The 18310-nt window shown below is 41.4% G+C and overlaps 1 protein-coding gene across 1 annotated transcript; it reads left to right on the top strand.

The window, feature by feature from the left end:
• Window positions 1-289: 289 nt before the first annotated feature.
• OVCH2 (ovochymase 2) lies at window positions 290-17769 on the top strand. Its single transcript, XM_069469499.1, has 14 exons — window positions 290-377; window positions 2597-2706; window positions 4378-4469; window positions 5984-6156; window positions 6535-6630; window positions 6872-7023; window positions 7696-7885; window positions 9509-9532; window positions 11241-11331; window positions 11453-11577; window positions 12314-12454; window positions 12834-12964; window positions 17001-17094; window positions 17597-17769. Exons 1-14 carry the CDS (start codon window positions 290-292, stop codon window positions 17767-17769), a joined length of 1680 nt encoding a protein of 559 aa, XP_069325600.1.
• Window positions 17770-18310: the final 541 nt, after the last annotated feature.

Below are 18310 nucleotides of genomic sequence, written 5' to 3'. Positions count from 1 at the left end.
CACTTTGCTTGCCAGATACACTTAGGGGAAGTAACTAATTGACGTAGGTGTAATGGGATGTGGAAATACTGTTCAGTCGAGACTGCCTGTGCGGTGGCTTCTCCACATCTTGCAAAAAATCTTTGTAAGAAACCACATTCGGAGACATTACATGGACATGGTTGAATGCTTCAAGTCTTGGTTAATGAATAAACTTTTTTAGAATTGATTTACTGCTAGTCTCCCAAGGCTTCCTATTTTTGTTATCTTTGTCTCTCTAAAATTTCAGGGAAAAACTCTGAGTCTCAAAATGCCTATAAGCAAGAACAGGCTGATTTTACTACTAGGAGTGATCTGTTTGGAACAAGGTATATCAGTGACTGTTTCTGTTTCCAAAGGTAAGTTCCAAATGAAATCTATAACTACCTTTTACAAAGGAATAACTTTTGCTGGGAATGAGCGTTGCAACTCCACTCTATATTCTTTTGGGGAAATAGGAGAAGCAAATACATTTTGGAGATCTAATTGCTTTTCAAGTAATTATTATGGACTTCTTACCTGCAATCAGCATATGACATAGAAATATTATGATTAGAAACATACAGGTCAAAAACTGGGATTCTTTGAACACATTACATAATCCCATGTTCTTTCATAAAGCAAATTCTGGAAATCACCATGGATTTGTCAGCATTTGTTATCTTTTGGAAAATTATCTTCCTGGGAAATATGAAGCATGTTCACCATAGTATTTTGTAAATGGTCTGTTTTTCCTCAATTAACTTAAGCTGAAAATAGTTCTTGGCAGAATTCTACATGGTCAGATTTTTGCCAGCCCTGACAATCAACAAGTTTTCTGTTTTTGCTTCAGTGGGTTCGGAAAATAGTAAATTTCATGTCTAAAGTTTTTGTGACTCATTAACCCAAAACAGTTAGAAAATAAGCTTTTGATCTAATGTCATGCCTGCACTGCGTTCAGAGTAAAAAAAAAAAAAAAAATAGTGTTATATCCATGTTCTGACATTATTTAGCTGTGCATCTCTTTGATTCTTAGTTTTCCCCTCTGTAATATGGGGATAATAATGCTGGATTTACAGACATAGAGTGGGTATTAAACAAGAAATTGTATGAAAGAGCTTTGTATATTTTAACACATTCATCTAAATAGCTATGCTCTTAAGGATGCATTTTCAAGAAAAATCATTTGTTCATCCATCCAACTTTTCTAAATGCTTACTTATTCCAAGAATTGTGCTAAAATCTTAGAAATACAGAGATGCATAAGACAGGTTTTTTTTCCTCAAGTAGTTATAGTCCAATCATGGAGGCAAATAGTTCACTATCACAATACTACATGGCAAGAGCTATTAAAGGGGTGAAGAAAGAGTACTGCATAACACAAGGGAGAGACACCTAACCCAGTCTGAGGAAATCAAGAAAGACTGCCAAGCTGAGGAATGAGGATTGGAGGACTTAAGTAGGCAATGAAGGTGGTAATTATGAGGCAAGGCTTTCTAGACCCTCCTTAAAAATATGGAAAAGAATGACCTGCAGGAGAGCAGAAAATGTGCCATCCTTGACTACCAGGTTGTGGCAAACATCTTTAATCTAGCTTATCTCTCAGGTGGGGAGGCAAAAAACCCACTGAGGACAATTAAGTACATGCAACTTTTTCAGGGATAATTTCTTTTACACAGAGAGGAAGGAGTTCTTTCTTCTATGCCCTGGCAACCCTCTATCCTAATGCTGGTCTGTGAAGCAGGACACTGTCTTCTCTCCACCTCATTCTCCTGAACAACCTGTCACTTTCCATCCCCATAGAGAATTAAATCCAGTAAAGAGTTATTGATATCCAGATGTGTTCCAGACACCACAGACCATGGTCAGACTCAGTCTCATGGGAGGAGCAGAGAAAACATACACATAATTGCAATCCAAGGCAGACTATGGGATCATCAACAAATTAATTGCGCAACTTCTATGCCTCAGGAACTGTGCTAGAGGTAGTGGATATAGATACTTCTAAGGTTAAGTTCCTATCTTTGAGGAGCCCACAGTCTCGTTGGGTTGAATGATGTAGAAGTAGCCATAATGGCATGTGATAGATGTCATGGGAGAGTACAGAGGGCTGTGAGGAGCCTTTCAGGGGCCAGAGAGCTCAGAATCAAAAGGTGGCTGCATTCCTGATAACCCAGTGAGGATCTACCCATGAGGTCCTTCATACTCATATCAGAAAAGTAGATCTGTTTATGATATACATGTTCTATATGACAAAAATTGAACAATCCCTTGTGCTACAAATCATAGAAAATCCCTACAATTAACTTAAAGCCATTTTGTCATATTTCTACATACTCTAGAAATTCAAATGTATCAGAGTTATATGCAAAGATGATTTAGAGTAAGTTACAGAGTAAGTTTGAGATTCGTTGAGTTTGTCGTCTGTGTGAGACATCTTAAGGACAATGTGGGTCTGGAGATCCGAGCTGAAGATACAAATTTAAGAATCATGGACATATTAATTGTTGTCTTAATGGTTTTTTCTTGCTCAGAAGAGTTTTCTGTATCCCTCAGTCCTAGAGCCTATCTAATTGCTCAATGTTTATCTTTTTGTCAGCTCCCAATTGTGGGCAAAGTCTTGTTAAGGTACAGCCTTGGAATAACTTTAACATTTTCAGTCGCATTCTTGGGGGAAGCCAAGCGGAAAAGGGTTCCTATCCCTGGCAGGTGAGTCTCAGGGAATGTTCTCTGGTGGGTGGGCTATGAGAAGTCTCAGGATTGGATCTCCCAGAATCACATGCTATTCATCAGTGCTCCATTCTGCCTACCTCCTCACAAGAGATCCCATGTATGTGTACAAAGACCCAAATCCCCCTACTGATGTGCATCAGTTGAATTCCAGAAAATCTATGTTTAGAATAGTTGCATGCACTATTGACTTGTTCCATGTATTATAAATGCCATCCCAAACTCCTCAGCCTCTAAGACAAAAGTCCCACTTCAAGAAGCTAAAAGTCTTTTGAATTTACAATTGAGAAAACTTTCATTCAATAAGTGTATTTTAAAAATATCTTATCTTGTTATACTTAAAGAAGACCAGAGAGTTCATATCCACTTTGTGATTAGGTATAAAGCTCGCACCCATACCATAGAACCTCTCAAGGAATAGTCTAGTGTACTATCTTCTTATTAGTTAATGTCCTAAGAATTCTGCCCCAATTTAATCTCCTGGTCCTCCCATGCCATGGAAATGACTTTGTACCTCTGTCCCTAGCCCATGGTGTTTACATTTATTATCTTTGAAAGTCTCCCAATTTTCTTAACCCTGGGATTCATTTTGTATTCTTGCCTCTTAACTTTTCAAGGAGAGCAATCTTCTTTATTTTTACTTATCTTGAGTTAGTCATATTAACTTTTAGATCAATGGCTGTTTGGTGATTGCTGGTTGATTTAATTTGTGTTCAGTAGGTTGACTGAATAGCTGACTCATTGTCATTTGATTAACTGATTAATTACTTGGTTGAATAGTTAATTGATCAGTTGGTTACTTGATCAATTTGTTGTCTGGCCATTTCAAAAGTTCATATTCAAATCATAATAAGAGTGATTCATTGACTTTTCCTTATGTGCTCTTTGTTCTATTCTTAACCTCTTCTCTGTATTACTTTTTTTTTTTTGCTGGCTCATTAAATAATTTTGGTCAAAAAGGGGACAATTATAATAAATTGACTTTTTTATAATTCCAAAAATGTGAGTATACTTATTAAAAGTATTTACTTGTACACCACAACTCATAAAATCAAATAAAATATTATGAATAGGATAAACCAAAAATAGAAAGTATAATATGTTAAAGAGGCAGAATAAAGAATAGGCTTGAAGAAGTTATAGTTATCAAATAGTTAGTTAAGAGTATGAGAAAATGCTAGATCCAAACTATTTCCCTAAGAAGCTTGGAGGAATTGGAGCATGTGTTGAAAGGCTTTCTAGCCCTTACCTTGCCTTCCCTCCAAACCCCTTCAGCTGGACTCTGCTGTATCTTATACTCCTTTATCTTTATCCACAGATATTGTTCATATTGTTAGAGTAATAGGTCTGCATCAACAGTGTTACAAAATAAATAAATAAATATGAATACTTCTAATTGCCAACTCTATCAGAACCTTCATAGGCAACCATCTCAAATTAACGTCTCATTCAGACCAGGACTCGGCATGTTCTAGTTCCAACACTACTCTTCTTTCTGAGCTGATGTATGAGTTTCACTCTTTACAGTGCATGATTGTTGATATTTACGAGTAAGATATCTGAGTCTGTTTTTGAGAATATGCTTCATCACCATGTTTTGGGGGAACCCAGGGCATTAACTCACTTCCATTTAAGGTCTTTGCAATTTAGGTGTCTCTGAAACAAAGACAGAAGCATATCTGTGGAGGAACCATCATCTCTCCACAATGGGTGATCACAGCTGCTCACTGCGTTTCATACAGGTAGGGAAGGCCTAGCCCATGGATGAAGAGCAGACCACTCTTTCCTCTCCTTTGGAGTTAGCAGCAATAGCTCTATTAAAACATGGACCTCTGTGATGAGTGAGTGTTGCTTTGGTGGAGGACCATCTTAATTTCATGACACAAATGGAGCTTGGTAAAATTGTTAGATGGTACTTAACTTGTTAGAAAACATACATTCCTTGCAGAAGTAAAATACTTCATTCACTTAAAACTACTGGAAATTAATAAAGAATAACATCCGAGTGCAAAAAAAAAAAAAGCATTACAAAGAAGGATTTTTGAAATTTTTCTCCTAGTTTTCTTAAATTTCAGTGAAAAAATTAATCTGGTTTATTATGCATCTTAAGAAATGAATAAAAGGAAGCCAGTAAAATATAAAATAGGCTCCCACATCTTCTTTCTTATTGATCCTGACATTCTGAACCTCAACTGAACAACTTCTATTCTTTATCCACTTTCTGGGATGATCCAAATATCCTATTATTGTCAGTACTCTTGGTATATACTACTGGTCTGTCCCCATATTTTCCTTCTTCCATTTCAAGTCTGCAAACATTCCCTGGATGTTTACTTGATGCTAGACACTAGTGAGTACCAAAAGTACCAAAATAACTAAGACATAATTCCTGCCCCTAAAGAGTTGATAGTCTAAAATAAGAGTCAACTGATCATTTCACTGCAATGTGGCAGGTGGTAGGCTAGAAAGATGCTATGTATTAAGTTAGGCATCTAATGTAGCCAAGAGTCAGGGAGGTACACCCAGGGAAAATTATGCCCTATCCAATTTTGTATAAAAGCACCACTTCTGGGAATGAAGAGTCCCAAAGAATGGTAAGCTCAAAGCTCTTAATCCAGCTCAATGCATCTACTGAGTTCCTTTCAGATAACATTGATCCAGGAAGATGGGATCTTTCCCAAGTCAGGCAAGATCTCTAAATTACAACATAAAGAAGGTAAGGAGAAGATCTCAACTTTCCATTGCTGTAATCAGTCCCAAAGCCCTGAATGTACATGCTCTCTGGGACATCAGTCATAGTGCTGTCTGACCTTCATAGTATATGCTAAGCATAAGATTGCTGACATTGAAGCAGCATACTTACTAGGAATCACAAATCATTCCCAAAGGATCTCACTGGTATTTAGGCCAGGTCAGCCTCCTAGAGTAGCTGAATAAAGTGCCCTATAGCTTTAGAGCCCTGAATTACAATGTATTATATTAATATGTGTATGTCTAGATATTTACAAATAATATTGCAAAATATTAAACTTGTATCACTGGCTCCAGATGAGGCCTCTCTTTACTAGTCCTTCACTGGAACTAGGACTCTGCATTTTTTCTAATAGTGTTGGAATCATTCTCCCTTTCTCTGCTCATTGCACTCACACCCCACGATATCCATCCATATCATTTTGAAGAGGCCAGTTTGTCAACCGTTGCAACTATACTCAAAGACAAAATGAAATTCATTCATATTATTGTTTCCTTTTCATAGAAACACTGTGTCAACTGTGAATGTCACTGCTGGAGAACATGACTTGAGCCAGACAGAGCCAGAAGAGCAAACCCTCACCATTCAATCTGTCATCGTACACCCACTTTTCTCCAGCAAGAAACCAATGGACTATGATATCGCCCTTTTGAAGATGGCTGGAGCCTTCCAATTTGGTAAACATTTGAGGCTCACCCTGAATTGTCCACCCCATACTCTCCATAACCCCTGTCCCACAGCACATGCCCTGCAGTATATGCTATGTAACATAGGCCCAGCTGTTCTGGGTCATGCACTTTGAGACAGGGATTTGGGCTGGAAATTCCCCTACTTGAAACTTTTTGCTTGTGGTTTATGGATATGGATTATATAGGATTATGTGCAGTCAGGGAAGGGTCTTTCTTTGTTTGACAAGTGACCCCTGGAGGTGTCAGTCAGAGATATCACAACTCTCACAAAGTCTTTGGGGGACCAGCTGGATGCCAAGTGGTGAGTGGCTTATGGTGTCCTCTTCTCCATGAATAAGACAAGCCCTGCCTTTACCTTTTCTTCAGGCCAGTTTGTGGGGCCCATGTGTCTTCCAGAGCCAGGGGAGCGATTTGAGGCTGGATTTATTTGTACAACAGCAGGCTGGGGCCGCTTGGGTGAAGGTAAGAACGTCTGTGCCACTCCTCCTAATCAGAGGTCAGAACTTTCTGGTGGATAATCAGAAAATAGAATTCTTAATCTACTTTCTAAAAACAATTGTGCAAACATTTTTAAAGACAGAGAATGTCATACTTTACTTAGAAATTCAGGTATTTCCAAAAGATTCAAACCTGAATGGGGCATCTTCAGATCAGAAAGGGTGAAAGAGTGTCTTGCTGGGACCTCTGTCTCTGTGTTTTCCAGATGGTGTCCTCCCACAGGTTTTGCAAGAAGTGAACCTGCCAATTTTGACCCATAAGGAGTGTATGGCAGCTCTGTCATCCCTAAAGAAGTTCATTAGCGGAAAGACCTTTCTCTGCACAGGCTTCCCTGAAGGAGGGAGGGACGCATGTCAGGTCGGTGCGAGCTGCTGGCCTGACAGGTTCTGGGCAGGGCTTCCTTCAGCTTTGCTATCAGGTGAGGGGCTGGAAGAAGGCTGATTCCAGGTAGTATGACTGGAATCTGGAAACAAAGGTCAGGAGTAACAAAGGAGGTTAAGTCAAAATAAAGGGACAGTATAAACAATCTGATTTTAGCAGGGAGTATGAATTCAGAAGAGTTTTTTTTGCTTTTTCTGAAAGATCAAATAACAGAGATAATGTCAAGAATGAGCTCAGGGTTCTCCCATTCCTGAAGGATGGCTGGCTCTTTCCTCATTAGAGGTTTCCAGTTTTTGGATGTTGGGAACTGTAGTTTCCTCCATTCTTCCTGCTAACCAAGAACTGAGGTCAGTCCTATTGCTGGGCAAGACTTCTCTGAGTCTGCAGCATGAGACAGGAGAAGGAAGACAGTCTGCTGCTTTGAGGAAAGCCCAGGATGGGAAAGAAGGAGGTGGATTTGATGGGCTCCAGTGATATTTGAGGATCATAGGGGAATTGTGCTTGGCTATCCTTCCGGCCCTTGAGTTTAAATTATAATAAGTGAGGAAATGTTATTGATCCTCATCTAGCATGCTTGTGGGGAAAAAAGTGATCACTTTTGGGCATAGCATTGCCAGTGATGGTAACAGATGACTTTTTCTCCTGCAGGGAGATTCAGGAGGTTCGCTCATGTGCCAGAATAAGAAGGGGGCCTGGACTCTGGCTGGCGTGACTTCCTGGGGTTTGGGCTGTGGTCGAAGCTGGAGAAACAATATGCATCAAAGTGATCCAGGATCCCCTGGGATCTTCACAGATCTCAGTAAAGTGCTTCTCTGGATCCTTGAACACATCCAGACTGGTAATGAAGCCATCAGGCAAGGTTAAGAAGCTGCCATTCTGCTAGGGCCAGAGAGAGCATCAGCAGAGTCTAGGCAAGTCAGGACCCACGAACAGATGAGCTGCACTTCTATCCTCAGTGTAGCTCATGAGGATTGTCAAATTTGCCAAGTCTGAACCAAGAGTGAAATATGGTATATGGTACAGCATGCAAATATTCAATAAAAAATGAACCCAGCCATCCTAGATTTTGTTCAATTTGCCTTTAATTGAAACTATCTCAGCTGATGATATGTTTTTACCATTTACTTCTCAACTGTTCTAGCAAGATTCAGCAAGCTATGGCATAGATCAGTAGTTATCAACCAGGGGCAATTTTGTCCATAGGAGGCAATATTAGGAGACATTTTTAATTGTCACAACTGTGGGAGGAGGACTGGCTTCCAGTGCAATGGGGCCAAGGACAATGCACAGAACAGTCTCCTGCAACAAAAAATGATCCCTCCCAAAATGTTAATAATGCCAAGGGTGAGAAGCCCTGGTGTAAGTATAGAAAGGCACCGGGTATAGAAAGTCTGAAAAGGCCAGGGTCTGTAGACAGTTGGTTCTCCATATCTGCAGGTTCTACAACAGTAGTTCATCAGTAGTTCAACCATGGATTGTAAATATTCAGGGGGGAAAATAAAAAAAAAAAAAAACAATAAAACATAATACAAATTTTAAAAATATAGTATAACAACTATTTACATAGCATTTACATTGCATTAGGTATCATAAGTAATCTAGAGATGATTTAAAGAACTGTGTGGGGGAGGACGTGCATAGGTTATATGCAAACACTACGTGATTTTATATAGGGATTTGAGCATCCTCAGATTTCTGGCATTCACAGGGGTCCTAGAACCAATCCCCCTCAGATGCAGAGGGCTGACTGTATACCCTTCTGCTAGACTGACCAGTGAGTTAATTGCAATTTCATTTCTGCTTGCAAACCCAACTTAACTGTTTCCTTAACTGAGGGTTCCCACCCTCAAAAGGGCTTTTAATCGTTTCCCAAAGAGGTTAATTTAAATTAGTTTAGTAAGAACCTGAGTTTGTTTTCTAACAGTGGTAGGTATCTGAGCCCTCAGTTCAAGTTGTGGCCGTCCCAGCAACTCTTTGGTAGTTGTGAGAAAGTTATTTACATCTCTAGCCTCTGTTCTCATGTAAAATGACCTCTTCTTGCTCTGTGTGACCTGCAAGTGAATCACTATTTCTTAGTTAGCTCACTCAATAAAGAGAGTGAAATCATCTCCTTAAAACACCAGGGCCCGTTTCCTGCTTTGTCAGTTTATCTCTTCTGTTCTTTCCATAGATTAGATTTTCATTAGTTGCATATTGACTTTAAAAATCTCTGTACTTTTGAGACAAGGAGATGCTGATTTCTTCAAACAGCAAGAATATGTTATTTATTTATTTATTTATTTTTGCTAAGGCAATGGCCAGAGAATGAAAAGGAGGGAATAGAAATAAGAACAATTAGGACTTGGCAGCCAGTTAGATGAAGGGTGTTGAGGGAGAGGGAGGAATCAAAGACAGTACCAAAGTAATCCTGTGGTTCAGGATACCACAAGCTTTGAATTGCATCTTTCTTTTTCTTTCCCAGGGCATCGGAGAAAGAGCTCTAGAGGTGGGTATTCCTTGCAGCCTGCTCCACAGGAGCGTGAATTAACATCTAGCATTTCTGAATATTGGTTCCCTTTGTAATCAAAAGTCTTCCTCTTCAAGAGTCTTCCATGCTCACTAGGTGTAAAACTACATACAACCTGGAGCACCGCAGCCACCCCCCACCAGTCTGGGCAATCCCATGCCCAGTATGAGCCCTGGATTCCCGCCCGTTTCACTGCTTGTCAGTCCAGAGCTCCATCTCAATTCAATCAGCAGTTGCCAGACCCTAGCTTTGAAGCAGAGACCCCAGGAAAGAGGGTGAGACAGTGCAGATTTGGTCAATAAGCTACACACCTTCCCTGGAAAGTGTTTCTACTTATATAAGGGTCTTATCCCCTGCATTACATTGCAACTGTGCAACAAATTCACTCTGTGACTTTGGACAAGCTCTTTCCTATCTCTGGCCCTCAGTCCTTATTCATAAAGAAAAGAGTTTGGGCCAGATGGTCTCTAAGATGTCTTTAGCTCAAACCTTTTGTGGTTCTTTGAGTCTGTGGAACTATCTACAATGAGCAGTATGGAAAATAACACCCTGACAGCTCGGAGGAGCGGGAGGCCGTTTCCAGCTGAAAACGGACAAATGAACAGGGAAGGCTTTGGAGCACAGACATTTTTAAAGCTGAACCTTGAAGGATAAGTAGGGTGTTTGTCAGGTGGAAATGGAATATGGGTAAAGAAAAGTATTCCAGCTCAAGGAATCAGCCTTATCAAAGGATGGGTATTAAAGGGTGGAGATAGAAAAATGTCAGGTGGAACAGAGACCAGTAAGTCAGCCAAAGCAGCCTAAGATGTGTGATGGCATTTTATGAGACAGAATAATAGAAAGATAACTTGAAATCAAGTTATGGAAACTTTAAATGTCAGTAAAAAAAATCTGGACTTTATTGAGGAATAGCAAGTTGACTAATTAGATAAATAAACTTGAGATATACTTTAATGGTATAAGAACAGTGGGTGGTGGATATGTTGTGGGGAGAATAATTCAAAGTGAACTCATGAGATTCTGCATTAGTTCCAAAGGCAAGAAATGCAGGCTCAAACCAAGGCAATGGCCAGAGAATGAAACAGAGAGAATAGAAACAAGAATAATTAGGACTTGGTAGCCAGTTAGATGAAAGGTGGTAAAGGAGAGGGAGGAATTAAAGATAGTACTGAAGTTTTGAGCATGAGAGCTAAGAAAAGGGCACATAAAAGTAATAAAATCAGAAGCAGATGCAGTTGCTGACCCAGAGGAATTCTATCTGTAGCATGTTGAATTTGCCGGGAGATGGGTGATCATTATAAAATCATGTCTGAAGTTCAGAAACGTAGAGATGATATTTGAAACGGCGGGTATGAATGAGAATGTTCAGAGGGCTCATGGAGAGAGAAAAGATGAGGAATGAAAGAAAGAACCTGGGAAATACACCTACTTATAGAATGAAATGTGGGATCAGAGAAAGAAGAGTTAAGGAGAAAAAGAAAATCATAGAATCTCAAGGTGAAGCAGGATCTATAAAAAACAAAAAAGCATAAGGCATCGTAGAAGCCAAGAGAGGAAAGATTTCATAAAGAATTGAAGAGCACATCAAGAAGAACCAGGAGGCTACTGAGTCTGTGCAGCTTCTGGAAGGGGGCGCTATGTGGCTGCCATCACTGCTCACCCCGGTTCTCCTGGCTTTGCCTCCCAGACTGGTGCAGCGAGCAGGATGGCGTAGTCAGTGGGTCTGAGGGGCAGCTGCACTTCCCAGAAAGCCTCCAGCTGTATTACGAGAACAAGCAGTGAGTACCCCCTCTGCTGCCCTCCCCCGACTCCCACCTCCGGTCTGGCTGTGCCCACTAATTGGACTGTGATAGTCATTTTCTGTCTAGAAATAACACCCTCTCCATGATCCGCCTGCAGACTGTGTGTCTGGACCCTGTTGTTACCAGAGGGAATGCACGTATTGCTCCGCTTTTCTCGCTTGGATGTCGAGTCTTGTCACCACAATTACCTATCGATATATTCTTTAGAAGACAGCCTCATTGGTGAGTGGATGTTCACATTGTCAGATGGAAACCAGTGCTGAGTGGGTTTAATGAGGCCTGGTTACACCGTGTCTGGCCCTGAGCCATCTCTAAATGCCATACTTCCTATCCCCAGTTTTGAGACTAAGAATTGGGAGTGGGGAGGAATCGAATCCGAGCCTGTGTGCTGGCCGCAAGGGCACGATGCATTTCACCTGCGGCATCTGCTCCCCATCAAACCAGGCTTCCTAGAGCCATAACCAGACCTAGAGCCCATCAAGAGTAAAGCCTAGACATATTGCAAGGCCTCTAACGGGCCACTCCAGGCAGGATACGGCTTTCCTAACTGTGAAAATGAGCTTTACCTGCCTCATCCAGCTACAAAGAAAAATACCAATAGATAAACATGAGGAAGCAAAGATTACTTATATAAGAAACAGAAATGTCTGTGGTTCTCAGCCAGAAGTGATTGTGTGCCCCAGGAGACATTGGGCAACATCTTAGAAGCATTTTTGGTTGTCACAACTAGAGGGAGTGTTATTGATAGAGGCCAGGGATGCTACTAAACATCCTACAAAAGACACAGGACAGCATGAACATGAAGAATGTTCTGGTTCAAAATGCCAGTAGTGCCAAGGTTGAGAAACCCTGATTTAGACAATCCCGAGGTATCATGGCAAGTTCAATTCTCCTTCAGGCATTTAATGAGTACTGTTTTCTAGATTCTGAACAAAGAATCTTCTTTCTCATGTTGCAGGAAAATTTTGTGGAGAAAGCCTCCCTTCATCCGTTCTTGTTGGTGCCAGTTCTGTAAGGCTGAAGTTCATCTCTGATGCCACAGATTATGCTACTGGGTTTCATCTCACCTATAAAGCTCTTAAACCAAACTACTTTCCTGGTAAAAACTATTTACTTTTATCACCTGCTATTGCAGCCTTTTGTAGCTGGTTAGGCCCCATAGGAATCAGGTGAGGGGCAGGGAGCCCTCTCCCAAGGCCCACCGGCTCCGTAGTGAAGGGTGCGGGCTAGCTAAGGAACAGGGTGCAGTCTCTTCTGAACCCCGAGTTAGGCCAGCTAGCACATCTCTGCTACCTACTCAGGTGAGTCGAGAGGGCCTGAAGAGTTCTGGGAAATCATTGCATAAACCTCTTCCTTCTTGTTTGCTCTGTCTGAAAATTCACTTCATGCATCCTTTCTGGGAGACAAGAGGGGAAACAATGAGAATTCTTCTTTATTTGTGTAGTGCCATTTGTTTGGACTTTTTCCTTGTGTTTCAGATTCAGGTTGCAGTGTCATAACTGTCCTTTTTGAAGAAGGCTTCATACAGAGTCCTAACTATCCTGGAAACTACAGTGACATGGCCAACTGTAACTGGATTTTTCAAGCTCCCAAACATCACCTAATTGAGGTATTGACTTTGGTTATCCTTATTTAGCTACGGTAAATGCACAAAACAGATCACATAAGCACCGTGAGGTCAGAGGTTTTTATCTGATTTTTTCACTGCCGTATTTTCAGTATCTAGTACCCAGCATCTGACACATCAGGCTCTCAATAAATACTTGAAGAATGGACCAGTCTAGTTTCCCCTGCAACTACCCACTTTTCCCACTAGGTGGCACCATGTGCTCTTCACTTTTTGTTTTTAAAAGACAAGGCTGCTTCAATCTTTGCATTGGTGACTTTCCCAGTTCCTTCTAGAAACAAGCATTTCTTCCTTATTAATTAAGCTGCTAACAAAACATGTTGTAAGTAATGCATAACAAAAGTCCATGACAATCTGGCCAAAATCATTAAGTCTTCCAAGCAGAGGGGATAGAGCAAGCCCAGAGGAATCAGTACTTGCTGGTCTAAGGGAGTCCCAAGGTGTACGAGGAGGGGCGACTGGAAGGTGAGGCTGGGGTCAAAGTATGGAGGCCTTTGAATACCCAGATACAGAGTTTTTTCCACATTCAATTAGTGGCGTTTGTGGCTGTTTGTTCGTTCATCCATGAAACACTAGGGGTCCATGTGCAGAGAGACATCAGCAGGTAGACGAAGGTAAGACCGCAGTCAGGGTGGGATTGGAACTAGGCGTTTATTTATAAGTCTTTCTCTTAAAATAATAATTGATAGCAAGACAGTGTATGAAGGAGAGAAAGTAGAGTAGAAAATAAAGGAGGGAGGAGGGAGGGCAGACGGGACCTCAGAGTTATCATATATTGAAGAGGTGGAAGAGCTCTGAGATGTAGGAGGACCAAATTGGTGCAATCTCTGACAGTTCAGAGAATGGAGCCTTTAATTCAAAACACAAAACAAAGCAAGCAGAGATGCGGCCAGTAATTTGGATTTACACACAAAGTTAGAACATAAAGAGATGAGAATTGAGGGTTAATTGTCCAGTCCACTCCACCCCTCAATAAAAAGTCAGAATAATGGGATTGAAAATTGAACAATTGAGAGGAGTTGGGATTGATGATGTCTGAAATATCACATTCACATGTTAGGAGCAGGAACAAGATCATGCCAGTTTTATGAATGAATGGGAGAGGAAGATACAGAGTAGGGAAGTGTAGATCTTCTCCTTCTAAAAGTTTCTCAAACCCAGAGTTGAGGCAGAAATTTCAGCATAATTAAGGGAAGATTTGTTGTTAGTGATGAAGGTTAAGAATTTAGGTTATGCGCATATTTCTAGGAGGAGGATGAAGAGAAAATGTAGTTGAAAATCTGAAAATAAGTGAGAAGTGATTCAAAAACATCTATTCAGTAAATGTACCCTGAGAGCTGTGCATCAGTGAAAGATGCTCTTAAACCCTGCCAGGGACAGCTTCACTTTTCAGGACCTATCCCAGGGGATAATCTGGAAATTGGGATTACAAATCATAACAAAGTGTATGTCATTTGACTTGGAGAGAAAAGGGCCCATTCCCAGAAAATATCCAGTAAATATTTAATAAATGTTCGAATGAATCCCGTTTCTGACACATGTCATCCTCTCCCCATTCCTGCATTCAAAAGTGTTTGGAGAAAGGATAGTTGGAACAAAAAAGAGAGGACAGTCAAAGGTGAGCTTGATATTTTATTCCTGGGTGACACATCCAATTCCAGTAATGTATGTATTTTTTCTCCCTGGAATGCAAGTATTTCTCATCATTCCCAGGTTCTATTAAAGTGCCCTGCACAAAGAAGACACCTAGAGATTGCTATCTGGGCTTGATGGGGAGGAGGATCCACAGGTCATATAGAGGTGTCTCCTTGGCCCCTTCCCTGAGCCACTCCCTCCTCCCCTTCTCCCCAATCCCATTCCTGGTTTCTTTCTGGATTTTGGGAGGCAAGGAGGCCACACCCAGCTCCTGGCCATGGCAGGTCAGCCTGCAGACTGCCACTGAGCATCTCTGTGGAGGGACAGTCACCCCAAAGACCTGGGTAGTCAGGCTGCCCATGGCTTCACCAGTAAGTAAGTGCACCTGGGGAATGGACTGGTGGGGGCTGATGGTTTGAGCCGGTCGATCTTTAATCATTCAGCTGCCACCTCTGCTATCCAGCAGGGTCTGCAGTGAGTTACCGCTCACCCCTCGTTTGTCCCCATGCTGGGCAACCCATGAGTTTCCTGGGTGGTCAGGAAAGTTCTGCTCCATCTCACTGGGCTTCTAGCATATTCTAATTAAGCCTGAGGCTGACTGTTGGATACAGATATATTTATTTTACCATATCTCCCTAGGATTTTTCAAATCAGAAATTAATATTGAGTTTTGTGAAGTACTTTCTGGCATCTATTGAAATGATTAAGTGATTTTTCTCCGTTGGCTTATTAACATGTTAAATCCATACTAAATCAATTTTCTAATATTCTTACACTCCTGAAATGAATCCCTCTTGGACATGATGCAGTCATCTTTCAATGTACTGCTGGGTTCTGTTTACTAATATTTCACTTTGATTTCTGCATCAATGTTCATAATTGAATTGACTTATAGCAGACGTTCTCAAAGTAAGGCCTGGGAGTGGGAGCCAGATATATCCTGTCAGACAGAAAGACACAGTTTCCAAGGGACATTACCAACTTCAGTCTTGATTCAGGAGAACTGGAGGTTCAAGATGAAATATCAGAAACAAGGTACACAGTACTAAGATGTCCAGAGAAGCAGTTGTGTGTTCATGTACCTGGTGTGTCCAGGATAGCATAACCCAAAGCCTAGTTGCTTCCAACAGGAAAAAAATCTCCACAGGGTGGCTTTTCTGGTCTCCTAGAGCTGCTGGGGAGCTCAAGTATTTGCACATTTTCCTGCCCTTTTATTCAGCCCATATTTGATAGCTTAGATGTTTCAGAAAGTTTGACAGCCTATGATGCAGCACTTTTACCCATTCCTGAAAACCTACTAACTTTCTCATCTAAGGTCTTACTCCAGAGCAAGTGGAGCAATCCAAATTTCTCTGCCCTATCAAAATCACGTAATTCATACTTCTCGAAAGAAGATATAAGAATGGCTAACAAACATATGAAAAAAATGCTCAACATCCTAATCATCAGAGAAATGCAAATCAAAACCACAATGAGATATCACTTAACCCCAATGAGAATGGCCTTTATCAAAAAAACCCAAAACAACACATGTTGGCGTGGGTGTGGAGAGACAGGAACACTAATACACTGCTGGTGGGACTGCAAACTAGTGCAACCCCTGTGGAAAGCATTATGGAGGTATCTTAAACAGATTCAAGTAGACCTACCATTTGACTCAGCAATCCCATTATTGGGCATATACCCAAAGGAAAAAAGGTCATTCTGTAACAAAGACACATGTACCCGAATGTTTATAGCAGTGCAATTCACAATAGCAAAGATGTGGAAACAACCCAAATGCCCATGGATACATGATTGGATTAGTAAGCTGTGGTATATGTATACCATGGAATATTACTCAGCTATAAGGAATAATGAAGATACGACATCTCTATGGTTCTCCTGGAGAGAGTTGGAACCCATTATATTAAGTGAAGTATCCCAAGAATGGAAAAACAAGCATCACATGTACTCACCAGAAAATTGGTTTCCCTGAACATCACCTAAATACACATCTGGGAATGACACCAATCGGATATCAGACTGAGGTGGGGGGTGGGGGAGGGGATGGGGGTATGCCTAGACAATGAGTGCATTGCACACCCTTTGGGGAATGGTAACACTTGAAGGTGCTGACTCGGGAAGGGGGGGGTGGGGAAGGGAGGGATATATACCTACATGATGGGTGCAACGCGCACTACCTGGGGAACAGACACGCCTGGAGCTCTGACTTGGGGGGAAAGGTGGTACATGGGCAACGTATGTAACCTGCAATTCTGTATCCCCCATAACAATAAGATGAAATAAAAAAAAAAAAGAATCTTTGCAAACCAAAAAAAAAAAAAAAATCACGTAATTCATTCATATTGTTTACTCTCGATGTAACTTCGAGTCTTCTCAGCTTTCGTTTCAGAGTCTGGAAATAGAAGAAAGCGGGGACTGCACTTCTGACTACGTGACAGTGCACAGCGATGTGGAAAGGAAGAAGGAAATAGGTTTGTGACCCCCTGGAGCCTCAGCTTCCTCTGGTTTGGATGTGGTCCCGGGCTGGAGATGGGACTAAAAATGACATGACTCAATCTTCCTTCATTCCCCTGCAGCTCCATCCCTCCCTATGGTCTCAGCACCACTCCTTCCTCTGTATCAGGGGCAGGAAGAGAGAGAGGGAAAATCAAAGAACCATTGGGACAGAAAATGTGAAAAGTCCACAGTGAACTAGGAGTCAGGAGGGGAACGTTCCCAGCGAAATAGGCCCTGTGGCTAGACCCACTTCCCTCAGCAGCATTTCCAGGGGGACAGTTTGGGAGACGAAACAGAATTGAAATGTTGTTGGGGTTAATTACATATTTAAATGAAGCTAACTGCCTTTCTATTTTGAAAATGAACTGTAACGTTCATCAGAAAAGGTTACCTAAAGGAAATTTTTTTCTTTTCTCCAATACCACGTCTATTTGCCGGGCCCTTGATGACGTCTTGCCTGGGTTGGGCTTCAACCAGCTCGGCTGTGTGGCTATATGGTCCCCAGCCCTGTGCTCAGCCCCTCCAGTGTCCTGCTCATCAGCTTCCAGTCGGATGAAAACGAGACCTGCAGTGGCTTTCAGGCTACAGTCGCCTTCATTCCCAAAGCAGGTGAGAAGATAGGGGGGCAGCTCTGTGGTTCCCAATGCTAATCTTCACAATGTGGTATTAAGGGGAAGCCTTTAAAGCCGAACATGGATGCAGTCAAGTCTCATTATTTATAGTAATTATGTCCTATGACGTCACTACAAACACTAAATAAGAGAATACAGACCCATTGCTCCTAAGAGATACGCAGAGTTAGGTTCCTGAAAACCTCTCGTACATTTTCATCAGTCAATACACAACCATGTTTTGTGTGTGTTTCTGTTTGAAGACACCTCATTTAATAGACATTGGTGATTTGTTAACTTTAGATTCATGATGAACAGCACTACAACTCACGTCTAAATGCAGCTTATCCAACGTGCATTTTCTATGTAAGGCACTTCACAGCCTCTTGCACTTGGGAACACTAGAGGGCGCTTCAGCACCATGCCTGAGGGCCATTTTGACCAGCGAGCTCACCAACAAAAATCACAAAAACGCAAAAAAAAAAAAAAAAAAGGCACTGAATAGACCATGAAAAGGACCCTTGTTTATAGTGTGAGAGCTGAAACAAGAAGGCAAAACCTAGCCTTGTCTCATCTCAGC

This window comes from Eulemur rufifrons, chromosome 6 (assembly GCF_041146395.1).
Source record: "Eulemur rufifrons isolate Redbay chromosome 6, OSU_ERuf_1, whole genome shotgun sequence".
Taxonomy (NCBI): Eukaryota; Metazoa; Chordata; class Mammalia; order Primates; family Lemuridae; genus Eulemur; species Eulemur rufifrons.
Note: the sequence above shows the minus strand (reverse complement) of the source record. Positions and strands in the feature narration are given on the sequence as shown.

Coding starts and splice junctions, on each gene's coding strand:
- OVCH2 (XM_069469499.1), top strand. CDS start 290: ATGCCTATAAGCAAGAACAGGCTGATTTTACTACTAGGAGTGATCTGT. Junction 11,332..11,452: donor CTGTATTACGAGAACAAGCA/GTGAGTACCCCC, acceptor ATCCGCCTGCAG/ACTGTGTGTCTGGACCCTGT. Junction 12,965..17,000: donor CCAAACATCACCTAATTGAG/GTATTGACTTTG, acceptor GAGTCTTCTCAG/CTTTCGTTTCAGAGTCTGGA.